The sequence below is a fragment of the Peromyscus californicus genome, unplaced genomic scaffold (genome assembly GCF_007827085.1).
Source record: "Peromyscus californicus insignis strain IS unplaced genomic scaffold, ASM782708v3 Scaffold_13__1_contigs__length_99412109, whole genome shotgun sequence".
Classification (NCBI taxonomy): Eukaryota; Metazoa; Chordata; class Mammalia; order Rodentia; family Cricetidae; genus Peromyscus; species Peromyscus californicus.
The window spans coordinates 7,224,136-7,252,020 of NW_026294424.1; the positions used below are offsets into that span (position 1 = coordinate 7,224,136).

Here is a 27,885-nt window from a genome sequence, read left to right on the forward strand (position 1 = left end):
GGTGCCTGTCCTGGATCTCGCTCTGTAGACCAGGCTGGCCTTGAACTCACAGAGATCCACCTGCCTCTGCCTCCCCCGTGCTAGGATTAAAGGTGTGCGCCACCACTGCCACCGGGCTTCCAACCACTTCTTACAAAGTCTAGAATACAGTCCAGATTCCCTGCCACCACTCTTGAGCGCGCACACACACACACACACACACATACCCGCTGCCGCCGCCACCGCCGCCCCAATCACCTGGACGATACCACACCACCTTTCAACACCAAACACCCTCCCATTTCTCCCCACCTAAACCTTCATTTCAAACTCTTCCTTCCTTCCCTCCTCCCTCCCTCCCTCCCTCCCTCCCTCCTCCCTCCCTCCCTCCCTCCCTTTCTTTAGGCTTGGGGACATTCCTGCCTTGTTCTCCCTACACCTCTTCCTGCAGAGCCAGGAAAGCAGCCCACCTCTCCCTCAGTTTACCTGCTCCAGAAGTGTCGCTCGTGTGGTTGCATCCCTACTTTTCCCCATGAAGAAAAGAAGACACCATTTTTTAAGGGTTTATTGGGCTAGCACTTGGTGTATGATTGTCCTGCCTCCCAACCAGGCCCCAGCAGCTCCTGCAGCAGGGATGGCTGGCCAGAGACTCTGCCCTGAGTGTCCCAAATGCGGCACCTCTGTGTTTTTTCCTAAGTCACTCAGCCACATTACCACAGTGACTTAGAGCAGCTGGACAGCCTGGTCCTTGGCTTGTCACGTGACCTTAGGAGCATCCCTTGCCCTCTCTGGGCTTTAGTGTCCTTCTCCTCCACGGGAGGGTTTAACTTTTCCTTCAGAAGATGGGCCCAGAGCCTGAGAGGTACTTCAGTGCTTAGGAACACTGGCTGCCCTTGCAGAGAAACCAGGTTCAGTTCTCAGCACCCACATGGTGCCTCACAACCATCCCTAATTCCAGTTTCAGGGGGTCCAATGACCTCTTTAAACCTCCAAGGGTGGTGCACAAACATACATACATGCAGGTAAAACACTGATACACATAAAATACTTAAAAAAATATTTCAAAAGACATGCCCAGCCAGCGTCCACTCCCACTCAGTACCAACCACTGCCGCTAATGCAGACAGGGTCGGGTCCCACCTCTGGGACTCAGTGAAGCCACCACTCCTCAAGGCCTTTGTCTCTAAGCATCCATGAGTTTGAACCCACTCGGGTGCCATGGACTCCAAACAGCCAAGCATCCACATTCTCTGGTGTGAGCGGGCCAGCCATGGGCAGCGCACAGGACAGGGTCAGGAGGAGCTGGGCTTCCCCACTGATGGGTACAGTTTACGCAGGCTGGAATCCAGGAGGAAGTCTACTGACCTACAAGGAGAGAAGGCAATGGTGAGCAGGCAGCCAAGAGTAAGGGAACGCACTGGGCTTCGGGAAAGACTCCCAGATATGGGGTACCAACAGCAACCAGGCTGGCACCCATTTTATCACTCTCCTCCCACTTGGGCTACTTAGGAAAGTCAAACTTGACCCCCAAGAATAACAACCATTTCCTTTTCTTTCTACAATTGGGGAAGCCGAGGCACAGTGGGTAAAGTGCTCACTGTGACACTCGGGGTCAGTTATGCCCCACCCCACCTCCAGGCCCCTCCTCATACTATACATTGGTCTACTATACATTGATTGATACCTACCTCTAGTTCTTTTTTTGTTTGTTTGTTTTTTGTTTTTGTTTTTCAAGACAGGGTTTCTCTGTGTAGCTTTGGAGCCTGTCCTGTTACTCGCTCTGTAAACCAGGCTGGCCTCGAACTCACAGAGATCCACCTGCCTCTGCCTCCCAAGTGCTGGGATTAAAGGCGTGCACATCACTGCCCAGCTTAAGATTTTTTTAAAATATATTTCTGTGTTTTTTATATATGTTTAAGTATTCTATTTGCATATAGGCCTGCATGCCAAAAGAGGGCATCAGACCCCATTACAGATGGTTGTGAGCCACCATGTGGTTGCTGAAACTCAGGACCTCTGGAGGAGCAGCCAGTGCTCTTAACCACTGAACCATCTCTCCAGCCCAGTCCTACCTCTAGTTCTAAGAGCAAGCACATGACCCAGGGTTGACTAAGCAGAAGGACAATGGCTCAGACACAGGTACCCTGCCTGAATGAACCAATGAAAATCTTCCTTGGGATTTTTGTTATCACGATGGAGAAGTTTTCATGGGGCTCAAGATGTTAGAAGAGACAGACGCTGTGAGTCACGGGGGCACGCAGCAGGAGAGTGAAGAAGGCCAATGAGGAGAAAAGCTTTAGGATGGGGAGACCCCTGCCAGCATCACTCGGATGCCTGGATCCAGCCATGCCTGAACACATCCCTCCCAAGACTTCGATTTTTCATTTACTTAACAAACAGAGTTTGACTCACACCACTATCACAGCCCTGAAGGCCACCATGCTGGGCACCGGCTCCTGACTGCCTCTGGCTGTTTCACAACCATCTTTCCTTTGTTCAGTGCCCTCGAGGCACTCTATTTCCTTTTCTGCCAAAGTATCTCTGCCACATCATATGACAAGGGTACAGACGCCCTCTCTACTTCAGCCCTGCCTCTGCTGCCATGGTTCTATGCCCACAGCTCTCAAAGCCCACTCTACCTGCAGAATGACCGGTGCCTGAGGCCAGAAGGGCACCTACCTGTCAATGGGGTGGACAATGACCGGGATGGCCAGGAGCCCAAGTGTGGTGGTGGTCCATTTGCGGACAGTCAGGGGCCAGCGGGTCATAGTACCCAGGACATAGAGAGAGGCAGCACACAGACGGTTGATAGTGAAGCCTGGGATGGCTACAGAGGCCAGAGACTGCCACACAAAGGTGTCTACCACAGCCAGGGCCACTCTGGTGCTGCGGCCTGCTTCAGGGCTTGGCACCTGGTAGGCACAAAGACATTTAACCCAGCTGGAGCAGAAGCAGGAAACCTGTAGACAGAAGCATGAGGGCCAACCAGGGAGGAAGGAGGACAGAGGGAGAGGGGGTAGCAGGGCAGAAGGAAGCTCGGAGGCGGACTCTGGGCTGTACTACATTCAGGGTTGGGGGTGACTTGCCTACATCCAGAAGTATGACTGTCACTTCCATCCCATGTGGGTTGGTGGGATGGAGGTGCACTATCCTACAAACAGGATTAGCTTATGGACTGCACGATGTAATACGGACAGGACTGTCCCACATGCAAGGCTGCACACTGGTCCACACCAGAATGGGGTTGGAAGGGTAGACTCACACTCACCTCTCCTGCCTTCTTGCCTTTGTCTATAGCATCAGCCAGGACGTAGGAGCTGGACACGCCATAGCTCAGCCACACCACCGCTGTAGGCACCAGGGAGCGGAAAGCCTCCCCCACCTCATTAGCATAGCCTGGAGGGAAAAGGTTTTAATTCTCTCGGGCCCGCGGGCTGTTCCACAAGGGGGCGCCACACAGAGAGCTGCTTCTAATCCTAGTCTCTTAAACTGCAGTGGGGCAGGTGACCTAAGTCAAGTGACTTTTGGTTTCTGGGCTGTGGACTGACGCCAACAATGAAGTTCATGGCTCATTGATCAGAGTCCCTAGCTGTGGTTCTGGGGATCTGCACCAATGAAGCAACGGGCGGCCAGCGAATGACTGACCGTAGTCTCCACCGACACTTAAGTGTCAAGGCCTTTCAGGCCTCAGTTCACCCTTACTATCAGCACCCGACAAGAGTGCCTCGTGTTCAACCCTTTTTGCCGAAGAGGAAACTGAGGCTCAGAAAGAGCCAGGGAATGGCAGGCTGTAGGAGTCCAGATCCTCTGACCCCGTGGCTAGTGCGCCCTCATGGCAGACAGCAAACCATGCACTTGGCTTGTGCCCCCAGCAGCCCCACCGACAGTGTTGTGTGACTTTGGACAAGTCCCTAGCCCTCTCCTGAGCCCAGTCTCCTGCCCAAGCCGAATAAGAACTAAACCCTTCCCTTCAGACTCCAGCTCCGCATCCGGTGACCAATGTTTCCCGGAGTGGTGGGGTCGCCGCGACTCTCACTCCCACGCTCACCCAGGTAGCGCACCCACGTGTCCCGGTAGAGGTCGCGCCCGGCGCCCTGCCGCTGCTGCTCCGACATGACTTCCCCAGCACGGTCCCAGGCACTGCACGGTAGAGCCTCGCTACCACCTCCGTCCCCACTAGCACTCGGCTAACACCAGTCAAGGACCCGCCAGAAGTCCGAGGCTGAAGGACAGGTCGGTCTATCGCCTCTGCAGGGAGTGTCTGAAAATTGCCTTGTACTCCCAAGCCCCTCTCCTAGGCTTGGATCTTGCAGACAGTCGTGTTTTCTCCCGAGCAGTTAATGCAAAACTCTCCCAGGCGTGATTAGTTTTTGGAGCGAAACAGGTCAGGGTTCCAATCTGAAGATGGTATCTTCTTAGGCGTGGGAGTTGTTGCAAAGGTGTATTTCTCTGAGCCCCACTTGGTGTATAAGTGGGAAGCATGCCAGTATTCACTACCTTAGACAGTCACAAGGACTAATTGTGACAGTCATCATGTATTCAGCCAACTCGGGTTTGCTTCTTAAGCTCTTGCACTAGCATCGGGTCCCATTTTACAGAGAGGAAATAGAGGCACAGAGAGGAAGGTCCCTCTCCTGACTCACACTGGGATATGAATCTAGACTAGGTGTTTTCGGATCCCATGCTCTGAAAGCGGATTCAGTAACTGAGGCAGGTAGAGTCAATGGTGAATGCTCTAGAGAGGTGGGGGCCAAGACCCTCAGTCCCTCCCCTGCAGTGCATGCTTATCGTTGATATGCTCTGAGCTAACTGGATCTTCCTGGGGGCCAGTCATCAAATGAATGACCAAATTAATGAGGCAAGGAGTCAAGGTTTGGCAAACAAAACTCCAGGGAAATGAGCAGAATAAAAAGGAGGGAGTTGGGGAAAAGCACTCTGGGATAGCAGAGAGGCAATGATGTGTCCCCTGGAGACAAATCCTAGTGTGTCACCTTGTAGATGTTAGCCTCCCCCTCTCCAAATCCCAGTGTCCATGTTAGTAAAACAAAACAGATGAGGCTGGAGAGATCGCTCAGTGGCTAACAGCGCTTCTAGAGGACTCGTGGTTCCCAGCCCTACAGCCACCTGTGACTCCACCTTCAGGGGATCTGACACGTCCACACATGCGTGGTATACATTCATATAGAGACACACACATACACATAAATACAAATACAAATTGTCTTACATCTTTTCAAAAGTCAAGCATGGTGGTGAATGCTTTTAATCCCAAAATTTAGGAGGCAGAAACAGGCGGCATTACATGAGTTCGAGGCCAGATTGTCTACATAGGGAGTTCCAGGCCTGTCCAGGGCTACACAGTTTAAAAAAAAAAAAATCTTTGCAACAATTCCAGGTGGTTAAGAACGGGGTTTCTGTACAGCTCTTTTAGCTTTTCTTTCCTTTTTTTTTTCTTTTACCCAGTGACTAAAGATCCGAAAGACTGATACCGACTCCCTATGGAGGTCACCGTTTTCAGCCTGCGTCCTCATAGGATCTTGAGGGTCAGGGGGAACAGGGCCCAGCGCGGGTGGGGAAGGTAGATCTGTCTGCAGGCCCTGAAACACCGGCAGTGCTGGAGTGGAATTAGGAGACGGTCCCTAAAACCACGTGACGCTAATCCCCTGCCTCCCTCCCATTTAGTACCCGTTGCAGAAGCAGCACGCGCTAGCCGCAGCCGGTCGGCGCGGACGAACCGCCCGGCACGTCTGGAACCACCGAATGGGGCGGAGTCTCCGCCCTCACCGTGAAGGCTGTCGGGAGCATCTTCACGCCATGAACAAAGATGGCGGACGAAACGCACTAGCTGAACCAATCAGAAGACAACCTGGTAGGGGACGTCGGGGAAAGTTCACGCGAGAGGAGAGGAACAGACCGCCTCTGTGTGCGCGCGCCGTCTCGGCCGGAGTCCGCTGCTTGGCTTCTGAGAAGTGGAAGTTTGCATCTAGTGTAAAGAGACCGCTAGGAAGCCGGCGACGGGCAGTGAATTCTACAGCCTTTGCTTTGAAAATTGTTTTATTCATTGGCTAATGTACCTAACAGCATTGTAAACCAAGGCCAGGAAATGCGCCTGAGATATGTGACTAGATCCTGGGCAGCGTCGGCCCTCTGGCCGCGAGCCCTGCACCTGCTCAGTGCTCCCTCTGCTTAGTGAAGCGAGTCCTCAGGCTGGGCCGGGGCCTCGTCCCGAGGAGAAAGGGGGTCCCCGCAAGGGCCTGGGGCCCGTTCCGGCATTCTGGGCGGTCTGTAACCTGGCGTTCGCTCCCAAGTTGTGTAGCGTCAAGAGCTGCTATTGCAAGGTCGCCTGTGGCCGCCCCTTGCCCCTGGCTCATATGCTTGCCTGACGTATGGCCACCTTCCCGGGCAGCCTCCCTCCCTGGCTACTTGCGTTCACAGGCAAGAGGAACCCACTGCTGCCCTTACACGCCTCCACAGAGAAGGGCCTGCCAAGCCCTCGCTCAGGTCAGGCAGGAGACTGGTTCTCAGGCACTGTGGGAGCCTCAGACTGGGAAGTGCCCACTTCTCATTCTTGTGTAGGGTTGCTCAAGTGGTGGCTTCCTTCGTGAGAGGCTTAGGACCCACCCACAGCCTCCTTGGCCCTTTCAGATCTGTGATCCCTGAGGGTAATTACCCTTGTGCTTTTGTCCAGTGTTTCTCTTTCCCACTGGACAACAGTGGCTAGGTACCAAAGTCCCACAAAACTCTGGGTCCCTGGCAAGCAGTGGGGCCCAGGAGTTGGTGAGGTTCTCAAGGGAAGAGAGAGGCTCTCCGTTTGCCTTCCAGTGCTGATTTGGGTCACCCCTGAGACTTGGGGGGTGGGGGGTGGAAGATACTCAAGCCTTTTACAAAAAGTTTGGAAGAGCTCTGGATTCCTATCACGTGTTTAGCAGCCTGCTCCCTTGCAACCATCATTATGATCATGGAGGTTTGTTCCATGTTCATTTCGGAGCAAGTGTCGCCCCAGCAGCTGGCTTCCCTGAGTGTGACATGCCAATCTCTTGGCTTCTTTCTAATTTCTTCCCTGCTGTCATCCTGGGTACCCTTCCCCTCCCTGTCTCAGCTGTCACTGGACGGGTGAAGTTGGCAAATTCTCCAGGGTAGACATTTCAGACAGTCTCTGGAGACCCCTTAGCAGTCTGGTGACAAGGACCCACTCTAGCTATTTGTCCTTTTTGGGAGTCTCCTGTGCGGTCTGAAGTCTTCCCTCCAGCCCAGTTTCTTCGGGCTACTAGGTTGTAGGAAAGTGACTACTACAAGAAACTGAGCGGGGCAGGCCTGCTGCTGCAGGAGCTGTTATTTGGGGGTGGCCGCCCCCTGCTGGTTCATCTTCTCCTCTGCTGCTTTGTCTGGAAGCAGGACCTCCACAGTGAAACTGACTTTCTTGGCATGGATGAAGCTGTAGGTGTTGTCAAACCGCAGGACATCTGAGGGAGCAGAAAAAGAAACACTCAGGCAGTTCCCACCGGGAGGTGAGGGATGGTGGGAGGTGAGGGATGGTGAACAGGACTGGTTTTTACTGACCCCTCGAGACTGTGTGTTGGGAGATGGAGGTGAAGGTAGTGTAATAGTCCTCGGCCTTCTGGAACTCAAGTCTCACTGGGTTGACAATGTGTTCATAAAGTGGAAAAAAAAAATGTATGACACAGCACAGGCCTAGTGAGATGAGTGACAGACTCACATCTGGAACAGCTTGGAAGAAAAAGGCCTTCAAGACCCAAAGTCATGGCTTCTTCAGACTAGCAGAATAGCGTTAGGAGCCACAGTGGTTGTGATGATGCTGTCTGTGTGTGAAGGCACGGGGTTTGTAGTCTATATGTGTGATCACACTCTTCCTCACGACAACTCTGAATTCAGCAGTAGTCCCGCTTGGCATCAGCTAAAAGGGTTCGATGTCACACAGTGAGGCAATGGCGGGGTTGGACTTCCTCTCTAGTTTGCATTCCTGCCCATAGTCCTGCCTGATTTCAACCCTGGGAAGCCTGGCCCATTCCATTTCTCTGCAGAATGTATGAGCCAGGTGCTCACCCTCCGGGAAGATTACTGGGGCAAAGGGTGCTCCCTGCCTGCCTGCCCATAACAATAAAAGGATGGGCTGCTCATCAAAGGAGAGTTGCCCAAGCAATTCGTGTTGTGATCCGTATACCGGAGCACTGTTCTGATAGAAAAAGAAAGCGCTTAGCTGGCCATGGAGGCACACACCTGCAATCCAACACTTAGGAAGGTAAGGAAGTTTGAGACCAGCCTTGGAAAGGAGGGGGGCATAGGGGAGCGTGTCTAAGATACATGCAGAAGCCAAAATAAACTGCAGAACAGTTTGTAACATTTTTGTTAATTTATGTGTAAAAATAATCTTTTGAGGGGGGAAAGCTTTTTTATTTGTCTCCACTTTGAGGTTCTCTGGTGCTAGCACCTGGGAACGACACTGTTCTAAAGGGAAGGTTTTCTCACATCCTGTGGTGAGTTTCACACTGTCAGACTTTCTTCAAACATTCACCGAATAACAGGCATGGTCCTTGCGAATGGGACTGTGGAAGTTCTTGCCAGGCTTGTTACAGGAGTGCGCCTCTAAAGGGACGGACAGCCTTTGGTAGGCCGGCAGGTGAGAATGCTGTTGGCTATGGTTTCCTCTAGGAGGGAGCAAGGGCACAGTTGGCAGGGACAGCTTCTCGGCCTTGGCAACTGAACAGGCTTGCTTTCACTCTCACCCTGTTTCTTTGCAGGCTTGTTCCGCCTCACTCAAATGCCCCTTCAGGACAGCTGAGCATGAACCCAGAAGCCCCAGCACCTCCCTTCTGCCCTGCTCTCCTCTCGCTTTCTCGGGCCTATCCCTTCCCTCACCCCGGGATGAACTGCATTAGGCCAGCAGTCAGCACCGCGCCTACTCCTTTTTCCTGGTGTCAAGTGTCAGTCATCTGTTTCCCACCTCTACCAGAGGTCCTTCAGATCCCACACTCCCTTCCTCTGAGCACCCAGAGTTCATCGTATGTTGATCTCCTTAGACCGTGATTGAGATGCTTTGTTCAGCAAAATATCTGCCCTCAGACACAAGGAAGGGCTTTGTAGGAGGCGCAGGCACAGGGGAAGTGCCATCACTGTGGCTCCAGGGCCTGCACGGCTCAGTGTGACACTAGTCATGTATTGACAGGCTCATGGAGTCCGTGGGGGCCCTCCAGTCAAGGGCTTCTCAGCATGTGTTGGGTAACTGGCCCCTTTGAGAACCGGGCCGTGTCCCAAAGGGAAAGATGCTGTTCTTTAGGGAAGCAGGGGAATGGTGTCATCTTGCTCTCCCATGTGTTAGCAAATATAAATTCTAGGTCTGGGGCTTGGGGTTAGAGCACTTGCCTAGCATGCAGGAAGCACTGGGTTGAATCCTTGGTGCCTCATAATTATTATATTCAAATTGACTTCCTTTTGTTTCTTTTTTATATTACAGATAGAGTACATCAGTTTTAAAATTATATGTGTAGGTGGGTTACATTACCTGTGAGTCATGGGAACAATAGACATTATTTATAAGAAGGATTCAGAACCACTTCTCTGGGGAGTTCCTAGACTCCAGAAGGAAATCCGCACTAGCCTACTCCCCTCATTTCACAGCGAGGGAAAGCCAAGTCTATTCTTTAGAGCTCCTTGCTGGGAACACTCTGGGAGAGGTGGTGGAAAGCTACACATTCTCAGCCAGCAGGCATCGGTGCCTACCGGGTCTCTTCTCCCTGCACCGTCTGGCCCCTTCCTACAGTGTCTCAGATCTTCCTGTCCACATTGTATCCTGCTCAAAGTCCATTTCATTCTTTTCTCCATTCTTTCCATCCTTCGGTGAGCGTTCCACACAGTAGGCTCTCAGAAAGTAATTGGGAGAAGGTGAACCCCACCCAAATGTTGGCCTCCCCTCAGTACACCTGAACAAGGGGCAGAGAAGCCCAGGCAAGGCTGTGTTCCTACCATTTGAAGCGGATGTACCCAAAGGTTTAATTCTCTATGCAGTGGTCATGCTCCACTTTGCAGGGGTTACCTGGTCCTCAGAGGCATTGCCCTCCCACAGGTGAGCTTTTACCTAATCCTTAGAACTCCAGGCCCTGGTCTCAGCAACCTTGCCTCCTAATGACTTCTGACCCTCCCTCTCTGCCTTTCCATCTGGGAAGGGGAATTTCATCCTGTGGCCTGACTCTGCTCCTCCATCGAATAAACAGATCCCAGGCAGGTAAGGGTTCTTGTGGGGAACAGATCCAGGAAGCACTAAAATAAATTGAAGACTTAGTTCCCATCCTGGTTGTATTAAAAGGCTGTTTATCCTTCAGATAAACAGTGTTGGGGCCCTCCTGCTACCTCCATGGCCTTTGAGGAAGTACTTGATCTGAGACCTTTGTCACAGCAAGGATAAATGTCTTAATTTTCTCTCGGACAGTCTGTGACTAGGAACCTCTAGTACCTTCTCTTGGCATCCACGCTAACTACTTGATACGAGAGAGAACATCTCTTATCTGTGCCTCAGCTGCTAAAGAACAGTCTACCGTGTGAGTGTAAAGTGCTTTCCCCTTTGTGGATGACAGTGCCTGGGCTGTGCCAACCCTTGTTCTGGGTGCAGCACAGAGTATGCTCGCCCCTGCGACTTGGCTGCTCACTATCACGGGTGATCCTGCTCCTCAGGGAGCCAGATTGCGCCCATTGTATCCGTGGGGAGGGAGTACCAGCCTTGCAGGGTGCTGGACGGGAAGGAAGAAGCAGATGTCTGTGGGGCTAGTGCTGACACCTCAGCGGTGCTGCCTGAGCAGCGGAGCCCAGGGATTCTCCCGCCTTGTCCCGTGGTCTCTGGGGACAGTCCTGCTCTCCTAGTTGCCCTAATAATAGTAATAATGATGGCTGCCGGTGCCGAGTTGCATGCTCTGTCTCTGGCTTCACACCCATCGCCTCACAGATCTCATCAGGTGTGATCTGGCATCTCTGTAAGATCCCAGTTGCAGCAATCGGGAAACGCATTTAGGAAGGATAAGTCCTTTGCCCAAGTTCACACACTAGCCAGTGGTCAAGTCCAGGTCAGGTCTGAGCGTAATGCCCTTGCTTGTCACTTTTCTACCCATGGTCTCCTGGCTCTGTCAGAAGGAAAACTAGAAATTGCCTGGCTTGTGTGTACCTAGTGTGTTGGTGCTTTTTCCACTACACTATACAACACTGTAAAACATATTTGCAGAAACAGAGGAAAATGAAATCCCTCTGTAAGCCCTATTACCCTCATTAGTGTGGATTTCCCAGAATTCCTTTCTGTTTATGCACTTTTCCCCTCAACCTCAGTGAATATATGCCATACATGCTGTTTCGTGTTTACCTGCTTAACATGAATTAACCTCTTAACTGTCAGTGTGTTCTCTTTAATGACTCCATGGTGTTCTGTTGTATGGATGGACCTTCTTATGGCCATGTGCTGTGTGGCTGGCTTTCTGGGCTGCCAGGAGCTTCGTGGTCCCCTAGCTTTATGTGTTTGTAACGGTTTCTGTAGGACACATTTCAGAAGTAGGATTCTGGGTCGAAAGGGGTTTTAACCAATACCAAATGAGCTCCTGTAAGTGCTTTTGTTGTATGTAAGCTGCCGTCTTGTGTCCTGTACCTGCTCTTTAGTCAACCTGGAGGTGAGTGGTTCTCAGGATGTTCAAGGCTGGCATCTGGAGGGGGGGCATGCTGTGCCTTGTGAGATCTTCACACCCCCACAGTCAGTTCTGACTCTCTGGCTTCTGGAGGACAAGCATCCTTACAAATGTCTGGCTGCTGTCTCAGTTAGCCTTGGACAGAGCCTGTGCGGCCCAGGCTGGCCTCAACTTCAGTCCTGCTTCAGCCTCCTAAGTGTTGGGATTACAAGTGTGCTCCACCATGCTCAACTTCCAAAAGCAGGTGTTCTGAGCCCCGTACTTACCTGCTATGGTAATCACCTCTACTTGGGAATATCAGGGGAGAGTCCCGCCCTGCTGTTCACTATCTGGCCCCCCTTAAGGAAGTCACTGCATCTCTCCAAATCTAGTTTTCCTCCTCTGTATCAGGAGAGGTGACCTCGTAGAGTGCCCCTTCCTATTCTGACACTGAGGTGACCAGTGCACTGAGGAAGAGGTGTGGCATAAGTGGAAAGGTGATGGCTTTCACGTGTTGCCAAGACCCAGATACTTACAGATGCCTGGCTCACTGCAGGTGAGGGTCCCGTCCTCAGGGACCATGTGGGAATTGTACCTCTGGCTGGGCAGCACCTCTGTCATCTCCCCTGCCCGCTGCCGTTCCCCCATCTTGGTCTTCAGGAAAATCCCAAAACCCACGTCTGATCCCTCCGACATAAACTGCCACCTGCAGGGGACATCCACTTGTGTGTGTCTGTGTCCATGGCGACTGGGTTTCTTGCACCCCAGCCCAGCCACTGGCACTGACAAATGCTCAGGTCCCTGGAAGCACCCAGCCCTACCTGAGGACACAGCCGGGGAAAAGGATCTCGTACTCCACTTGGTGGGAGGAGCCTCGGGAGATCTGCACGCTGTGCTCATACTGCTGGTTCACCTGGTCTCGCACATAATACTGCTTGGGGATGTCACCCCCATAGTTGATCTGGAAGCAGAGCACAGGGTGAGTTTGGGGTACCCATCTGAGCAAAGACTCTCCCCGTTGACCTCCAGCTGGTGGCCCATACCTTGGATTTACACTTGGGGTTTCCATCAGGGTCGGTCATAGTGCCGCCATACTCCACAGGCAACTGTTCAGGGCTGACATGTTTGAGTAAAACCTCCTTCCAGTTTGCTGGCAGGAAAGGGAAGGACAGAAAGGTGTCACTAGGCAGGACTTCAGACCTGGTGGTCAGCCCTGAAGAGGCAGGAAAGGCTGGCCCTGCCTTCAAAGGAAGAATTATGGCTTGGGCATGGTGTACACTTGGGCACTCAAGGGGCTGCAGGCAGGAGAACCGTTAGTTTGAGGCCAGCCTTGGCTCCATAGTGAGACTGAGTCTGGGAGGAAAATGGAGTACTTCATGAGCATGTGGTGCATACACAGTACTACACAGAGTTAGAAAGAGCCATTACCCAGAGAACAGCGCTACCTGGTCCAGGATTCAGAAATCCTGGGCTGCTGTCATGGTGACCGACCACCAGCTCGGCAACCTTAGGGACCTGCTTCATCCTGAGCTGCCTACTGTGCACAACTGTGAAGGCAGCTAAATGAATTGAGGATGCATGAGAGGACTTTGTAAATCAGTATATTACCACACCCAGGAAAGGATACAAACATTCAAATAAAAGCCGGATGGGGTGGGGGGTGGGGGGGGGTCATGGAGAGGAGCATGCTGCAGGGGCAGAGAAGTCTTTAATCACAGGTTCTTATCCAGTTATGCTGAACTCCCATCTTCTCCTACACTGGCTGAATGAGCACCCCACTGGAGAGTGACCCCTCAAATGGGCTGACATGGCTTGACCCAGCCAACCTCACTTCTGTTCTTGTTGTTTTGGGCTGGTTGACTGTTTTTTGTTGTTATTGTTGTTTAGTTTGTTTGTTTGTTTGGTTGGTTTGTTTTTCTGAAACAGGGTTTCTCTGTGTAGCTTTGGTGCCTGTCCTGGAACTTGCTCCGTAGACCAGACTGGCCTTGAACTCACAGAGATCCGCCTGGCTCTGCCCGCCCCCCTCCCCGCCCAGTGCTGGGATTAAAGGTGTATGTCATCGCCACCCAGTTTGTTTGTTTGTTTGTTTGTTCTAACCAAATCTTCTCCTGATTGGAGCAATTAACTCTTGAGTGTCTGGTGCCAAGAACCATTTCCCCAAGAAATACCAACCTAGTGCAATGCTTTAGTACCGGAAACCACGCTAACTATATAGACCATCTATACCCAGCAGCTCCAGGCCAGGGACTAGCCTAGTATCCTCTGCATAGATGACTGGAACACTGACTGTCCTGTGTCTGCTAACCCTCAGGTGTTTAAGGATTCCCAAACCATGTGACTCTTGAGAACACAGTGCCTGAGCCTTGGGGTGATTTCATCAGCATGGCTAAACTCCAGTGACCAACCTGGAGTAACTTTGATCCCTCCTCTGTTGGAGATCTTGTTTCTACCCAGTCTGCCCAAGGCACATTTGGTTGAAAGAATTTTAAGTGTGGGAAGGAGAACAGACCGAACCTCCTACATAGCTCTGCTGCCAGGGAACCAAACTGCCTCACGCACTTGGTGGGTGGTAGCAGCAGAAAAACCAAAAACCAAAAAAACCTACTGCTTTCATTTTGCTGTTTCTTCTCCCAGCTGAGCTGGAGAGCTGGAAGAAAATCAAGAGAGGTCTTCCCATCCTGCACAGAGCAGCATCGGCCACAGCCAAAGCTGGGCTGCAGTACAGAAGGCCTGACATCCTTTTGTTTGAAATGGGATCTTACTGTGTAACCCAGGCTGGCCTGGAATTCACTGTGTAGTTTCAACCTTCTTCTGCCTCCCTAGTCCTGAGGTGTCTTAAAATGCATTTTTGTTCTTTTAAAATTTTTATCGCCATTACGTGTGTGTGTGTGTGTGTGTGTGTGTGTATGTGTGTGTGTATGTGTGTGTGTGTGTATGTGTGTGTGTATATGTGTGTGTGTATGTGTGTGTGTGTGTATGTGTGTGTGTATGTGTGTGTATGTGTGTGTGTGTATGTGTGTATGTGTGTGTGTATGTGTGTGTGTATGTGTGTGTGTGTATGTGTGTGTGTGTATGTGTGTGTGTGTGTATGTGTGTGTGTGTATGTGTGTGTGTGTATGTGTGTGTGTGTATGTGTGTGTGTATGTGTGTGTGTGTATGTGTGTGTGTGTATGTGTGTGTGTATGTGTGTATGTGTGTGTGTATGTGTATGTGTGTGTGTGTGTGTGTATGTGTGTGTGTGTGTGTGTGTGTGTGTGTGTGTGTGTGTGTGTGTGTGTGTGTGTGTGTTGGGTGATGCATTTGTGGAAGCTTAAGAACAACTTTTGGGGATTGTTTCTCTCCTTCCACTGTGGGATCAGGGATCAAACTCAGGTCATCAGCCTTGTATAACAAGTATGTTTCACCTGTGGAGCCAGCCCACACTGTCTCACTACATAACCTGGGTTGGCCTTGAACTTAGAATGTAGCCCATACAGACTGGAACTGGAGATCCTCCACCTCCAAAGTGCTGGGAAAATAGACGTTCACCACCTTCCCAGTCCAAAGTTGCCACTCTCACTTTGTCTTAGCCCAAAGGTAAAGAAGCAAACCAAAATTGCCCATGCAATGTGTTACGTAAAGGCAGCCCCGCAGACACCTTCAGAATCACTATTACGACGGCCAGTTCAACTCCAGAGCCTGTCCCGGTCCACCTCTGTAGCCCGTCAATCCACTCCCTGTCTCCACTAGGCTGGTTCCTGCGTGTCTGGCTGGTCTGGGGTCACGTGTTCCCTGTGCCCTGGCCCTCTCCCCACTCCTCTGCCAGCCTCACTAATCACTCCTCACTGTCCCCAGGGGTTCCGCTTGTTCTGCCTGCACTTGAACTGGATCCTCAACTTCGGGAGGTCTCGCACGGTCGGCCTCTATTCATTTTAACCTCCTCTCTGCAGCCAGTCGAACTCTGCTGTTCGGCTTCCGAGGCAGGTTTTAAGTCCAGCCTTTCCTTCTTTTCCCTGATGCCGCAGCCTCAGCTTACACCACCCCTTGCATAGGCGTGCAAACTGATATCTGGCTTCCATGGACTTTCGCTGCTAAGTACAAGTCCATTGAAAATCTGACCATGGTACTCCCCTGCCAAGCACTTCTCTGCTTCCCAGGGGCCTAAAGAGTCATGCCCCAGCCTCTCAACATGGTGTCCTGGTGTCTGTGTGACCTGGCTCCTGGCTCCCTCTGCAGCCTCATCTCTTGCTACATTCTGCCTCACATTCCATGACGACTGCCTGCACCATCCGAAGGGAGGTCTTCACTCAGTTCTCCTCTTTCTGCTTTGTTCCACGTGGCTTAGGTGGCCACGGCTCTCCCCTCAACTCTGGTGGGATGAGTGTTGCTGCTAGGTGTGACTGTACACTGTGGTTTACCTTTCTTCCTTGTATCTCGTCACGATGATGAGCATATTTGTGCCTCCCTCCCCCGAGAGCTAGCCAAAGGACTGTTTTACTAATCCTGGCAGCCTGGCACCTAGTCCTGGATCTGGCACAGAAAAGGTGTTTGTGGAAGTGGGGCCACTCTTACTCGCCCCCAGATGATCTCCACGCACCCTCTTGACGCTCTTTCTAGCGCCTTCTGGTTCCTACCATAGCCTTCTCTCTGCACGTGTCTCTCCCCTGTAACACTGTAAGCCCCTTAAGGATAAGCGCTGGAATTCCATTCATCTTGGAATTTGCACGGGGAGCCCAGTGCTTGCTTCCAGAGTATGTGAGAAAAGATGTCCTGACAGAAACACAAGAAGACACAGATCTGTCTCCACTGGCCCCTGTGTCCCAACCACTCCCAAAGTAGAAGACAGGCCTTTGCCCTGTAGGCGTGACCATACCACCAGAGCCAGCCAGACCCAATTTGAGCCACACACCAATGTGGAGCATTTGGGCCACTTACCCCCCAAGACCATAATCTTCTTACGAGTGTCCTCACTTAGGAAGGGCTTGATGAGGTTATAGGCCACAGGAAACAGCTTGGGGGCTGGAAGAGAGACAAGGCCACGTGAAGCAGAGAGCAAGGGTAACTTAGGTGCCGACAGCATCATCCACCACCCACCTCCGCACACGGGGCAGCTGAGCCTGGGGCTCAGCCAGGCACGTCTGAAGTCTAGCCCCCAATCTGTACAAGGGCTGTGGCCAACCAGTCTCCTCCTGTGGCGTCACCAACCTGAATGCTATTGGGCCAGTTGGCTCAAATGCTCTGGGAACTGTAAAGCATCTGTACGGGTCAAGGTTAAGGTCAAGGTCAGGCTCCTAGACAGGTTCTCAGGTCTCTCCTTTGGCTCACTGTTCACTCAGTCTGCCCCCAGGTAATGGTTTGGGCCTCTTGTTCTCATTTGGTTCATCACCAGAAACTCCCAGCTTACCTTTAACCACAAACAGACGCTTCAGTGTTTCTGGATAATTTTCTTCAAACATGGAGAGAAACTGTGGAAGCAAAACGGGTCTAGTTTCAGTAGCTCAGGCCTCCAGGCCACGGTGCCCTTGTTTCCTGAGTCAGCCCAGCTGAGCGGTCCCTCCCGCCTCCACTTCCTGCCTCTTACCTCTCCATAGGCCTCCACTGCTGGCTTCCAGAGGTGCTTGAGGCCAAGTCCCTCGCAGTCATAAATCATGGTGATGGTCTCAATCTTCTTCCCCAGCTACAGGGAACAGACAGTGGAAGACAGATCACTGGCCTGCTGTAGAACTCACTGAATTCAGGGCCAGTGCTGATTGCACCAGGTACAAACAGAGCAAGCAGCAGAGGGCCGGGCGGGGCCGGACTGGGCCCAGGGCTTTTCAGATGCAGATGTCATCTAGGGTGGAACTGTGACCTAGACAAACTGTTCTCATTTGGCTAATCACAGGGGTGGCTCAAGATCACATCTGAGGTCCTCACTGTCCTGCGGATTCTCCTGATGGTCTCTGTCTTGCTGTCAATCACTGTGTGCTCCCTGGACAGCCTTCATAGGGCGGGCGCCTGGGCCTAAACCACCCCTCCTGCAGGCACAGATGCTCCATTCTACCTAAGCTCTAAGGAAGCATCAGGTTGAACCCCTTTTGTGTCCCCAGCCTCTCAGAGGTTCTGTACTGAGTGGGCTCTATTTGTGAACATCTGCAAATAACGGTGCTGAGATGTCCCCATGCTTTAACACATCAACTGTGGGGGGGGAGGGGAGACAAGGGATGGCTCCAGCTTGGTCCTCAGTCCTTCCTTTCTTTTTTAAAAAATACATCTTTCTCTCTCTCTCTCCACCCCCCGCCCCCATGTGTGTGTGTGTGTGTGTGTGTGTGTGTGTACATGGCACAGTGGGAATGTGTAGCTCCAAAGATAACTTGGGGAAGTTGCTTCTCATCTTCCACCATGTAGGTTGTCAGGCTTGCTGGCAAGTCCATTTACCTGCTGAGCCATCTCTCCAGCCCCTCAGTCTTTTTCTTAGCAGGGAATTATCACCCTAATGTCTTGAAAATAAACTTGGAGGAGCAGAGATTCTGGGTTCATCTACACCAGGACTACCCCCGACCCCCCATAGCTGCCCAAGGGTAGTTTAGTGCAAGACAAGATCTCACTGGTCCCCACAGAAACAAGAGAAGAAGCAGTAACAATGTGGTGAGGTGGTTTTCTTAGTCTTCCTGGTTTTCTGTGGTCCTGAGAATTAAACCTAGGCACTTTGGGCTAGGTGACTGCCTGTCACTGAGTAACATCTCCAGCTGTAGTCATTTATAGTTTTTTGTTTTCTCTTTTGTTTGTTTTGCTTTTTCAAGACAGGGTTTCTCTGTGTAACAGCCCTGGCAGTCCTGGAACTCACTCTGTAGACAAAGTTGGCCTCGAACTCACAGAGATCCGCCTGTCTCTGCCTCTGCTAGGATTGAAGGTGTGTGCCACCACTGCCCGGCTAATTTTTTGCTTTCTTTTGTTTGTTTTTAAGGTCTCACTGTATAGCCCAGATTAGCTTCAAATTCAAGGTCCTCCTGCCTCAGACTTGTGAATCGTGGGATTACAGGTGTATACCACTCAACTCTGCTGTATCGGGTGGAAGCCCTGGGTGTGCAGGGTGAGTGTTGTACCCACTGAGCTCCAGCCCTCACCCTAGTGAAGTTTTTATTAAGCCAAGTGTCTTCGATGTAAAGAACTGCTTTTTATTCTTAGATCTTTCCTATACATACCATTCCTGTAGTTTGGGGGATTCATCGGGGCAATAATAGACGGTTATTTTAAGTTTTTACTTAGCAAAATGAAAGTGTGACAAGATGGGAGTAGAGTAGAGATCACTTGCCTACATGCACAAGGCCCTGGGATCAATCTCCAGTCAAAGGAATGGAGAGAGGGAGGAAAGGAGAGAAGGAGAGAGGGAAGAAGAGAAGAGGAAAACAGATGGATTGGTGACATGATGTTCATCTAAAACCTTGAGATTTCAGGTCTATGAAACCCAAACCCCGAGACTGGCAAGCTGGTGCTTCTCTCCCTGTGTGACATTCCTGCTTCTCCTTGAATGTCTCCACCATGATCAAATCGCTCTCTATGGCAGACAGACCACCCACCTTTGTGGTCTGGTTGGCACACTCCTGCAGAAGCAGCTCACAGTCTCTCATCTTGGTCCTGAGCAGGTCCTGCTTGGAGGCGGAGAATAGCAGACCCTTGGCATCCAGAGGCCCAATGATGTCGTACCAGACTGGGCAGCCATCCAGGTCGTAGCCACACCTGCCGCCTGCCAGATACTGTTGGATCACCTGGCCAAGACATAGTAAAAGCACCTCGTGAACAGGCCTAAGACATCCATCCCTTCCTCTGGTTCACAAGTCTCTCCCTTCACATCCTCCCCTGGGTGCCAAGAGATACCTGTTTTGGAATTATAGTGACTCCTCTGGCACTATCAGACCTGTCCTCTGAGGCTCCCAGTCCAGTGGACCAGGGTACAAACTGTGAGTCTAATAAGCATCCTTACACAGGGATGGAGTGGGATAATTTGTCCTCACCTCTGGTGGCTGCCAGCTGATGATGTTGTCAATGTCCTTTTGCTTCCGGAATTCCACATGCTGCAAATACACAAAGATGTAGGAAGCACAAGGCGGAAGAACAGGTGTGTGGTGGTAGGGGGTTATTGAATAGGAATGAATAGGTGATCGCCGCAGATGACCCCCTGGAAGGAACTGGACAGAAGTGGAAAAGGAGGCCCCAGTTTCTTCCGGTATCTCAGCAAAATATCATTCCCAGCTGGTCAGGACGTAGGAAAGCCCAATGTTTCCAGGGAAGGAAATGCACTTTGTCCCTCAGGGGTAAAGCAACAATTGTTGGCTAATAGCCGTGTCACACAAATCAAAACCTATGATGGGGCGGGTGACGGGTAGGCAGGAGAAGTCCAGGCAAAAAGTGGCTCTGACAGGAGGGACCATAGCAAAAGAAACTCACCTTCCGGAGCATGGCCTCTGACTTTTGCAGGTCAAAGTTTCGGGCTGTAACAAAAGCATGGCCGGGGTTGGCCATCAGACTGCATGTCTAAGGACCTGTTCCCAGGCTGGGGCCAAGTCCCCTCGTGGGTTCCCCCCATCCAACTGTCAGATTCGTAAAACACCATAGCCCTGGGTTTGTGGGGTAGACAGGTCAAGTTCAAAACAGCTGGGAGTAGGCAGTATTGCAACCCTGGGGTCAGAGTATTCTGATGGATAATCAGGTGAAGGGTCTTATCTCAGAGAAAATGAACCCTGGATCCTTTTATCAATTGGCCATTCCCCACAAGGACAAAATACATCTCCTCCACAGTATAACATCCATCCCTGAGAAACTGACCCACAGTTCAAAGGTGAACATAGCTGCCCCAGGAGCTGGGCAGAGCTGGCCAAACATCCTGGAGAGGTAGAGGAGTCAGTACGCCTCCAGGCAACCCTGACATTTCTCTAAAGGACCCACACATTCCTGAAAGCAGCACAGTGGGTTCTTGAGTCCATTTACCTGGACCCACCCCAACAAGTCGTCCTGCTCAAATCTGAACCCAAGATGTCACTGTCCCCCGAGGCCACTTGCAGATAACCAGAGCTGCCATCTGCACTCACTTGTTGTAAGCAGCAGCCTACTCCAGAGGCACCCCAAGAACAGGGTTATCCCCCATCATACAGCAGTCCTTCCAAACATGAATTCTCTGCTGCCCCCCTGGGCCTGCCCTCCCATTGTGCTGTCCGTCCTTCGAGCCTCCGTTTCTCACACTCAGCTCCACAAACATCCTAATCACTTCCCTGTGAATGTTGCCCCCCTGGTCAGGGCCCCTCCTAGGTGAACTTCAAGCTAAGCCCGGAGGTTGTTTGCCCCTTCTCCAAAAAGTCCTAAGAACTCTCTTGGCAACAGTCACACCTTTAGTCCAGGTGGAGCTTAGAGTCAACTGAAACCCCAAATCCCTCACACCTGTGCTCTGGCTAAGCCTCCAATCCCTCCATAGAGAGAGAGGCAGACTCTTCACCGCATCCTTCTCACATTTCACCACTGGAGTTTACTTCATTCCGTCATTTAAAGAGTTACTGAGATTCTGATGGGCTTGGCCTCTGAGCTATGTTCATAGGTCATATATCTCTCCTGATTGTACATCCTCCATGGATTTAATTGGCATCTAGATCTGCTGAGAGCCCTGGAACTGAACATACAGGCTGCCCTTTGGGCTGTCAGCTGTCCCTTCATCATTGCTCTCGGAAAGTAGGGGAGCATACTCCCTGATTCTGCATTCATGAAGTCCCGTCCTCCATCTGAGTCAGGATGGTTTGTCTAAAGGTCTGACCAAGCCTAGGTGCAGTGCCTGGGTAACCAGGCCTGGGTGTGGTTCCTTGGTAGGCTGAGACACCAGGGTCTCAAGTTTGAAGTCAGCCTGGGCCGCATAGGAAGTTCATGCTAACTCGGGCTACATATTGAAACATTATCTTAAGAAAGAAAACAAAATGGTCAGTAAGATGGTTCAGTCGGTGGGCTGGAGAGATGGCTCAGTGGTTAAGAGCACTGGCTGCTCTTCCAGAGGTCCTGAGTTCAATCCCCAGCAACCACATGGTGGCTCACAACCATCTATAATAGGATCTGATGCCCTCTTTGCCCTCTTCTGGCCTGCAGGCAAATGTGCCAACAGCACTCATACCTAAAAAAAATACATTAAAATGAAAAAAAAAAAAAAAGATGGTTCAGCGCGTAGAGGAGTTGCTGTGCGAGCCTGGCAGCCTGACAACTTGAGTTTGCTTCCCAGAACCCGTGCACAGCCACCCTCTCACCCCCACGTGTGCACTGTGGCATGCACTGCCCACCCCAGTCTCCCCCCCCATCCTCCCCCCGATACTTCTTAAAGACAAGAGAAAGGGTTGGCCAGGCCACCGCCACTGTGCATGCCAGATCCTTTCTGGCAGATCTGAACAGCCACTCTGGCAAGTTGGGCTTAGGCGTTTCCTCACTGCCACCCTTCCTGTGCCACCAGCAGCCCAGGGCAGCTGTTAGAGGGATTTAATGTGGGTCTTCATCTCAGCTCTCCCGTCTTGTATGTTTACAAGATACTGCGTATGCCCACCATACCACTGAAGAAGCTAGAACTGAATGTCCTTTGTAACAGAGGAGCTAGACCATGAAAATGAGAGTTTCTCACAGAAAGGACAACCCTCTAGAGAGGAGAGCCCTTATCTCCATAAGAGCAGGGATCCAGGAGTAGTAAACTGAGTGCCCTTATCTGGGACAACCTCTCTAGTTAACCCTATCTGCCAAGGTCCAACATTCAGGGTCTTCCCCACCATGTCTGTTGAGTCAGGTCTTTCTAGGCTCCTGCCACCCTGCTCAGAAGCAGCTGAAAGCCTGGCATGGGGCATTGCACAATAACCTGGCCCAGGAACAGCCAGGGTGGGCTCTGGTTTACCCATACCGTAGCCCTGTAAGTTGCAGCTCACTCAGTTATGCTCACCTCTCTCCCAGGGCTCCTGCCACCTCTATTCTGTCTTGCTCACTGGCCTTCCTTGCTGGGGTACCCAGATCTCACTTTCAGCCAGAGAGAGGCAGTGGACACTTGTGTGCCTGCTGGGGAGGGTCAGCAGAGAACTGAACCCCAAGCTCACATCACATTCTACTGCAAAGGACTCCTTTAGAATCAATGGGATGGGGTAGGGGAGTGCTTTTTTTTTTTAAGGCAATAAAACCCCAATTCAAATTTGTAATAGGGTGTGAGTAGGCCAGAGCTCCTGCCCAGAAAATGTGAGGCACAAATGAACTGCAGAGGGGAAACTTCTCTGCTCTCAGAAGCAGAGTTTGAAACCGGGAGTGTAACTCAGCGGGAAAATGCTTGCCTGGCATGCCCCAGGCCCCAGGTTCGATCCTCAGCAGCTCAAAAACAATTACGAAGCAATGCTTGGCCTCAGGAGCAGTTCACTGGGAAGGAGTCCGTGGCTTACTGGAAAAGGTGCTGGCTAGGAATCCAGAGCCCTGGGCTCCACTCTAATTGGCCTTTCCATTTCCTTGTGCCTTCGGTAAGTCCCTTGCCCTATCTGAGCCTAAGTTTTCTCTTCTGGAAAACGAGAATTACCATCCTATGAGGGTGGAGCTGGTGCCCGATGTGGGCCCTGACTAAACTATCAAGCCTTATGCAAATGGTTTCTCCCATCCCAGGACTCTGATAGTAAAAGCTTAGTGTCTGGGAGACCAGTCGCCAAGACCTCACACTGGCCTGTGCCTAAATAAAGTAGAGCTGTGGGGCTGTTCAATGGGTCTCTCACGCGTCCCTTCCTTACAGCAGCAGCTCCATAGTTGGTTGGATCATCTTGCAGCTGGCCCTTTAAGGAGGCTACTACTTCCCACTCTCTCCACCCACCTGCTTCTAGCTGTAGCCTTTCAGCAAATGTTAGGCCAAAATTTCCTCCAGCATAGACAGACTTCATTGCCACCCCCACACTACCCTCCACCCTCTTCAGGTGGGCTGGGAGAGGGTCAGATTACAGGGAGGTGGGGTAAGGGTGAGCAGGTGATACTTCCAGGGGACCATGAGCCCCATATGGCTCTCCTGGGTACACCTGTCCTGGGGTATTGCTAGCAGGCCTTCAAGGATATGCCAGCTTCATTAAATTTCTGGAAAGCAAAAATTACTTCTTTTTGTCTATTGCAAGTCTTCCTGAGCTGGGAGATGTGTGAGTGTGTCTGCAGAGAAGTCTCAAGGCAGGCCCTGTACTCTAACATTTACAACAGAATTCTACGTCATAACTGGAGCACAGCTAGTCAAACGCAGTAGAATTCTCTCTCTCTCTCTCTCTCTCTGGTTTTCAAGACAGGGGTTCTCTGTGTAGTTTTGGTGTTTGTCCTGGATCTCACTCTGTAGACCAGGCTAGCCTTGAACTCCCAGAGATCTGCCTGGCTCTGCCTCCCGAGTGCTAGGATTAAAGGCGTGCGCCACCACCACCCGGCTCTCGTTTTTTTTTGAATGTCTGGTAATAAAGTTTCTACAGAGAAAAATGAACATGCGTCAGAAGAGCTCGGAAGGTGGCACATGCCTTGGATGACGGGTAAGGAGAGGGAAGAGGACAAAAAGGTACAAGGAGTAGAGGTTGAGTCTGATCTTGACACTAGCAGCAACATGTTCCCATCATAATAAAAACAGACCTTGTCTTGCCATAGCTTGCAAAAAATCTGGGCACCGTGTCTAATCCACATCTCATAGGAGGAGCCTAGATAACTGTGACCTTAGCCCAGGTGTCACAGCCAAGCTGGCACATGGCTAGGACTAGAACTCAAGACCCTGGCCTGTGGGGGGAGGGGGCACCCTCCTCAGTCCCCATGCACAGTGTCCTTCATTCAAGCTGACAGGACCAGGACCCTGGTTCTAATCTCAGCTCTGCCTCCAACTTCCCACATAGTGAGGCCTTTCTGGGCCTGGATTTTCCTTCATGTGTCTGCAGAGCAGATTGACAGGGTAGATGAAAAGGACCGTAACAGTCCATACCCAGAGGTTTGAGTCTTCTTTCTGACTGCAGCTCACCCAGCAAGTCCCTTCACCTCTCTGAGCTTCCATATGTTGTAGATGGGATGGGGGAGGAGTTTGGGGGGGTGCAAGCCATTTTTTTTTGTGTGTGTCAGCTTGCCAGGGTTTTCAGAGGACATGAACACGCCCCTGCCCCAGCCCCCCACAGCCCCTCTTCCCTCACCTCGGAGCCATCGAAGGAGAAAGTAGTCATCTGGATTGGGCAGGGTGGGCAGCACGTCCTGGACATTTTCACGAAACTATAGGGAGAGACAGCTGGGTGAGTGGGAGCCCCCCAGCCTCGCTCTCCCCAGAGTGGCCCTCCACGGGGGCCTTTGCCAGAGACCCCCTTTACATACTGTTGTAGCCGCTGGCTGAGTGAGGTTGTGGGCTGTGTTGCCGTGAGTGCTGGGTAGGAGGGGGGGCACAGAAAGTGACTGGGACACTGCCGAGCCTCACTTATAAGCATGTCTCCATGGTGGCAAGTGGGTGTGTTCCCAGCCAACAGTGATAGATGGCAGGTGCTCTGGTCAAGCCACAGTGTGTGCCGTCTGTATACCTAGCACCTGTTCTGTGCATGGCACTGATCTGGACTCTGTCCCTTCCATGTCCCCCAGATCCCCTAGAGGTGTCACTGTCCCATTTTACAGACAAGATATGAAAGCACCGAGGCTCGGCACCACACCCAACAGCTGGGATGCGAATCTGAGTCCAGATCCCAGGTTCTTCCCTGGGCAGTCTTCCCGCCCCCTTGGTAATGGAGTGGGGAGCAGAGGGAAGGAAGGGGGTAGTCTTGAATGACTGAGCTGAGTTTGAAAGACCACAAAAGCAGCAGATGGAGGGAGGGAGGTGGGAGATGGACAACCCAGATGGAGCGGACAGCTCCAGCGGGTAGCCACAAAAGGAAACGTACTACGAGAGCCACCAAGTGAGGTGGACAGTGACCCCAAGGGGCAGCCACACCCAACTCCAATCCCTCACTACCCAGGAGTGAGCAGCCCCCTGCTGCTCTCCCCAAGCCTCCTGCCCCAGCAGTGACCTTTATCTGGTCACTGAACTGTAGGACACCCCCAGAGGGGACCAATGAGGACTGGCCACCTCTGCCCTTTGCCTTAGGTCAGGTAGGTCTGGCCAGACCCTCCCATCCCCCAAAAGCAGCTCCCAGCATTAGGGCAATGGTCATCTAAACAGCAAGGGGAGGTCACCTAACCTAGCCCCTGGCTTAAGCACCACCAAACCCATGTCCACCAGACTTCTCCTGCAGGTCAGCAGTACACTTAACATGGAAAAAAAAAAAAAAACCACCCACAGCAGCCACATCTGCTGCTACACTCTAGAATAAATAAGAAACTGCCTGGCTGTGGAGCCTCCGAACATTGGGGCTGGACCCCACCAGTTCTGATCCAGTGCAACTGAGGAGATTAAGTCTTTTGGGCAGAAGGGCCAGCCCCTGAACTTGAATGGAGTAGGTAGGTCCCTCTCTGCCCAGGTGCCAAGGCAAAGCCTGGTCATGCCCTTTCCTTCTGAGTGGCAAGGGTCTGGGTTGCCAGAGGGAGGAGGGCTCTTTTCTCGGAAAGTAAGCCAAACTAGTTAGTGCCGGCATCTTAGACTTCACGCACAGAGGTGCCCCGCGGCCACCCTCTTCTAATTTCATCAAAGAGCACACAGGACAGGGCTTGGCCCAAGGTCGCACAGTGACTTGGTGCCTCGCAAAGGCTATGGGGAGTTTGCCAAGGAGCTGTCCAGGACCCTTCCATATGCCACTGCCCACGCCAGAGGAAAACCTCCCGGAAATGGGAGGAAACCTGGGGCCGTGCCCCTGTCCCACGGCTCTGCTGCCAGTCCCTGCCAGCCCCGAGGATGAATGTTGCCTTTGTGCCCTCAGCTGCTTCTGAGGGCTTCCAAGCAACCACTTCTTCCCAGGGGGCACCGCCAGGGCTGCTCGTGCTGGAGACGGCGATGACCAAACTTGCCGAGGTTCTCACACTGAGCGAGAAGCGGCCCTCTGGGCACTGTCCAAGCGGGGGGGCGACCGGCCGGCTCTCCCTCTGGGCGCTCGCCCGCGGGGACCGTCCCTCGCAGCCGCTTCCAGCAGGAGGGCGAGGGCCACAGCTGGGCCAGGATCAGGCTCACCTTGGCCAATGCCTCCTCCTGTTTGGGGCTCAGGTCACCCACTCTGCCGCTCATCGCGTCTCAGCCTCGGGGCGCGGCGCCTGCGGCAGCTGATGGAGCTCTAACTGGTTTGCCGCTGGAGTAAAGTCCCAGTCTTTGGCGGAGGCCCCGGGGCTGGCGGCCAAGACCCGCCTCTTAAAGGAGCCCGAGAGGCGGGGCCAGACGCGCAGAGGCCCTGGAGGCGAGCCAGGACGCCTACTCAGGACACCTGAGCTTCTTGGGCGTACTCCTCATCCGATCCAAAAGGAGGCTGAGAAGAGCTGGCTAATGACCTCTTCTAAGGAGCGACTCCACAGGGCTGGACCGAGCTGCTCTTTCAGTGCTTTCCTTACCCCAAAATGTTGACAGCTCTCCTCGTGCCCACTGGGATGGGATGCCCCCTACACGGCGTCGTTTTGCTTCTAGGAACTGTGGTGCTGATTGCCATCCGCTTATGATCCCTACTACCAGCTCAGCTTAGGGGACATTCAGAGTTGACACCCAGGGTTCCGATGTGACTCAGTTGGTAGTAGAAGGCTCGCCTAGCATGCACAGTCTTGAGTTGGATCCCCAGCACTGCGTGGTCAGGATGGCACATTTCTACACTTACCTGTAATCCCAGCATTGGGGAGGTGGAGGCTGAAGAATCAGAAGTTCAAGATCACCCTTAGTTACTTATTGAGTTTGAGGCTAGCCTGGAATACGAACAAACAAACCAGAGTTGGTATCCTTTTTCCTCTCCCTGCAGAACAGGCATGGTGGAGAACATGGTGTCTGGCTGAGGGGCAAGGAAGAACAGCCTCCCCACCTAGGACCCAGTTCTCTGTGTCTGACTTTCCCTGCATTCTGGGAGCTGTCTACTCCCAGAGCTCTCATGTCTCAGCTGGCATGTGCTGCTTCCTCTCTGGAAATCTGGAGGCTTGGGTCTGAGTGCCCACGTTCCACAACTTTCTACAAGTCCCTTTGCCTCTACATTGTTGCTCCTTCACTCATCAGGGGTGATTTGGGGCCTAGAAGTCAGCAGGAGGCTAGAAAGAGTTAATATGCATAATTCTTAGACTTGACTTCTGGTGGCCACTTCCTAGCTGGCCCTGCACAGTCATCCTTTGCTGGCTGCCTGGTCAGAACTCAGCCATAGGCTAGACA

The 27,885-nt window shown here is 52.2% G+C and overlaps 2 protein-coding genes across 3 annotated transcripts; both read right to left on the minus strand.

The window, feature by feature from the left end:
* Positions 1-528: 528 nt before the first annotated feature.
* Positions 529-4,206, minus strand: Mtfp1 (mitochondrial fission process 1). The gene is made up of 4 exons (XM_052736350.1): positions 4,028-4,206; positions 3,248-3,375; positions 2,659-2,891; positions 529-1,344 (listed from the first exon to the last, which is right to left on the minus strand). Exons 1-4 carry the CDS (start codon positions 4,092-4,094, stop codon positions 1,272-1,274), a joined length of 501 nt encoding a protein of 166 aa, XP_052592310.1. The 5' UTR covers positions 4,095-4,206; the 3' UTR covers positions 529-1,271.
* A 3,073-nt stretch (positions 4,207-7,279) lies between these two features.
* Sec14l2 (SEC14 like lipid binding 2) lies at positions 7,280-26,886 on the minus strand. 2 transcript variants are annotated; one of them, XM_052736348.1, is made up of 12 exons: positions 26,722-26,886; positions 24,773-24,848; positions 20,043-20,086; positions 19,610-19,669; positions 19,175-19,363; positions 17,197-17,292; positions 17,020-17,080; positions 16,551-16,634; positions 12,680-12,786; positions 12,458-12,597; positions 12,173-12,342; positions 7,280-7,442 (listed from the first exon to the last, which is right to left on the minus strand). In XM_052736348.1, the coding sequence occupies exons 1-12, from the start codon at positions 26,773-26,775 to the stop codon at positions 7,312-7,314; spliced, it is 1,212 nt and encodes a 403-aa protein (XP_052592308.1). In that variant the 5' UTR covers positions 26,776-26,886; the 3' UTR covers positions 7,280-7,311. The 2 variants fall into 2 exon arrangements, with proteins under 2 accessions (XP_052592308.1, XP_052592309.1); XM_052736349.1 differs by lacking the exon at positions 20,043-20,086 and having other exon boundaries at positions 26,722-26,856.
* Positions 26,887-27,885: the final 999 nt, after the last annotated feature.